The 3,175-nt window shown below is 38.0% G+C and overlaps 1 protein-coding gene across 4 annotated transcripts in view; it reads left to right on the top strand.

Annotated features, from left to right (window-relative positions):
• Positions 1-3,175, top strand: part of LOC107709416 (glycosyltransferase-like domain-containing protein 1) — a 41,167-nt gene that overhangs the window by 14,879 nt on the left and 23,113 nt on the right. For all 4 annotated transcript variants that reach the window (XM_016513873.1, XM_016513874.1, XM_016513875.1 and 1 more), the window contains one exon: positions 1,613-1,786. In XM_016513873.1, the coding sequence (XP_016369359.1) occupies positions 1,613-1,786 (174 nt within the window). The remainder of the gene's footprint in view (positions 1-1,612; positions 1,787-3,175) is intronic.

Here is a 3,175-nt window from a genome sequence, read left to right as displayed (position 1 = left end):
TTGAGTTTAACACCACAGTTATGTTAGAACGCATCTCATTCTTGTTTCTGTGGCGGTGCGTCATGGGGTGCGCGGTCCGGAGCGCTGTATGACTGATGTATCCGTTCAATTTAACTTTACTCCAAATATATGAACTTACCGGTTTTAAATACTTTTATATTTAACATGTTCGTTTATGTCCAGTATTTAGTGTTAAACTGTTGGTCTTTAAAATAAATCTACTTTTGATTTTCACCATTGACTGCAGACCTTTTATAGCCTACTGATAACTTCCGTGCGTCGATGCGGCAAACTTGCCACAGGACGCGCGGTCCTAATAGCGATGTATGGCTGTTGTATCCGAATGTATATGAACTAGCTGTTTTAAATATTTGTATATTTAACATGTTAGTTTATCAGTATGTTTGAAAGTATATTATTTTGATTTTTGGTGCTTTCATAGGCTTTCTCTCACGCGCCCGCATGGTTTAAAACACCAAAAAGTTATGAAATAGCCTATGACAAGTACAGAGAGTTTCTCTCTTGCCACCACCCACGCACGCACGCACGATAATATCGTGTATCGGCGATATGACGATTTGAAAAATGACCATATCGCCCAACATTATTAGGGTTACCAGACTTATCTATTGTGCTGGATATTACACATGCACACACGTGTGTAATTTCTGTTTAAGTAGTTTTTACAGTTCATAAGTGTGGATTGTCGACTAAATAGTATAGCAGTAGAATGTCAAAGTATCATACAGTGTGTCATGCTTCACAACATTACTACATTAACCATGATCAAAATACACAAAACAAATTTAATTTCTAATGTTATTAACTATGAATTAAAAAATGAGGACTTTTGAATTAATATCAAATAACATTAGAAATTAAAATGAGAAATTTCCCATGTTTTGATTTTCAGAAATCTGGTCATCTTAACGTATGCTAATATGTCAGTACAGTCTGTGTATAACAAGTACCATTTCTGTACCAGACTGGATTTTAATTCACAAGAGAGACCGTGTGTCTGAGACAGAATAGTTTATCATGCGCGTTACTTGGCATGATGTGATTGGTTAATTATGGGATCATATAATGGTGCTCTAATTCTTAAGAACTCGCTGTTTTAAAGCCTAATGTCATAATCAATCTTGATGCTTGAAAGAAAGGGTTTTAAGAGCTCTTATTGGAATACATTGTGATTGTTGTCTGTCAGAGTATCATGTCAATAATTCAAAGGCCCTTTGCTTGCTCAACTTTATTAACGTGGCAGAACAGTGACACAAAAAAGCGCTCGGCTCCTCTAATTCACTCTCTAATTGAGCGCAATGCAGTGATTGATTCTGGCAATTGGGGTTAATCAGTGTGCCATTTAAAAACATGGTGTGTTTGTGTCTGTGGATTCTAATCAACATGTGTTAGATATTTAAAGTGACTAGTTACTGGAGACGTCGGCTTTTCATATACGAGTGAAGTTCGCTTTTCAAAACATATGCTGTTTTTAATAACGCTCCGTTTGGAGAATTAATTAAGGAGCATTATTGTGACAGTTTGACATTTAGTGGCTTTGTTTGTCAGTATATTTCATCCTTCGTCATCTGAAATGTCAATGTTTTCCTAGCCTGGTTGCGGATGTGGTGGCGTTCAACTCCGCATTCAACATGGAGTCTTTCCTCTCCTCCATCTCTACCTTCATGAAGACCATGCCTGACCATCGGCCCAAAGATCTGGACCGACTCATCCGGCCCAAATGCTGTGTCCTTCACTTCCCGATTCGCTTTCCCGATGTCACAAGGTCTGTGCTTATATCCCTCACCCACAGTCTTGTAGGGATCACTCCTCCACTGATTAAAAAATGTGCTAGCAAGTTCACTCTTAATCCGCCCCCAAAAGCTGTTCGCGTATGCAAGCGTGGTTAATGGAGAGTGGGCAAAGTTGTGTAAGAAAGTGATTAGAATAGACAGCTTTAATATCCTGTGTGGATCACTTGACACGCTTCGGCTACAGATACGTGCTTGCACTCGGGCACCCATGCACGCACATACACAACATGCCCACTGGGACAAGAAGTGATTTCTTTGTGTTATAGTCTGTTTGATTGTAGATGATGTAGATATTTGTGTTTGATGTTTGTGTGCTGAGCAGCTGATGATGTAGAATGAAAATTAGTCAGGATATTTACTCGGAGCATGTCATCTGCCTTGAATATCAGCAAATCAAATAGAAATCCAAATAGGGTTTTATTGCCCATGTTATAAAAATCCACCATGTTTCCAAAATCATTTTCAGAACGTTTTTGCTAATTTGGATGCAAGCAACTGTAGCTACAGTATACTGACTCTTCGCGCTGTGACCATTAAATATGCATTGCATTTTAGTTAGTTATCATGACATAAATAGCATTTTTGGCTATTTAAAATAAAATCTCAGCTTTTAAAATTGCTTGATTAGAGGACAAAACCAACTAAAAGCAAATATTTAAAATGCAGTACACTCAGTCATGCTTGATGTCCTTGTGGGCTCAGTCGTTGGTCCCCGAATTGATTTTTGCTTTTTTGGGGGGGTCTCTGAGCACACTGCTTCTCTTTTTTTTTTTTTTTTTTTTTCCCCTGCAGCTTTAAAATCTCACTGTGCTGTGTGCTTCGTTTTGACTTGCGCAGTCTAGATTGGCTTCAGAATTTGCCTCTCGAACTGTCGTCTTGGATCAGCAAGCATGGGTGGTGCTTTTTTCATCTCCCCGTTCCAAAGCAATGTCAAGAATAAGTCAGCTAGAAGCGACTCCACGGAGGGGCCTGCTTCTTATTAGATTCCTAACGAACAGCAAGTAGGACCTGAAACGAGTGGAACAATACTGTTAATTCATTTTGATTCAAGGCATTCTTGGGCTGGCTTATGTGTGCTGGTTTAAAGATTAGAGAGACTGTAAGCATGTAGTGCATACCATTTCACATCCTCCCTTAGCTGCAAAGCAGTCGTTGTCGTTTTGATGTGCACGTCGTTATTGAATTAGAAAAATTTGAAAAGTCGTGGATTGGTTGCAAAATTAGTCATAGCTTTCATTATACAAACATAATATAATGCTGAAGAGATCAATTTGTGTTTATCAAATATCTTAATTAAAATATAAGGATTGCAGATAAGTTATATGATATATCTAAAATCAATATATATATATATATATATA

This window comes from Sinocyclocheilus rhinocerous, unplaced genomic scaffold (genome assembly GCF_001515625.1).
Source record: "Sinocyclocheilus rhinocerous isolate Xijiao unplaced genomic scaffold, SAMN03320098_v1.1 scaffold416, whole genome shotgun sequence".
NCBI classification, from domain to species: Eukaryota; Metazoa; Chordata; class Actinopteri; order Cypriniformes; family Cyprinidae; genus Sinocyclocheilus; species Sinocyclocheilus rhinocerous.
Note: the sequence above shows the minus strand (reverse complement) of the source record. Positions and strands in the feature narration are given on the sequence as shown.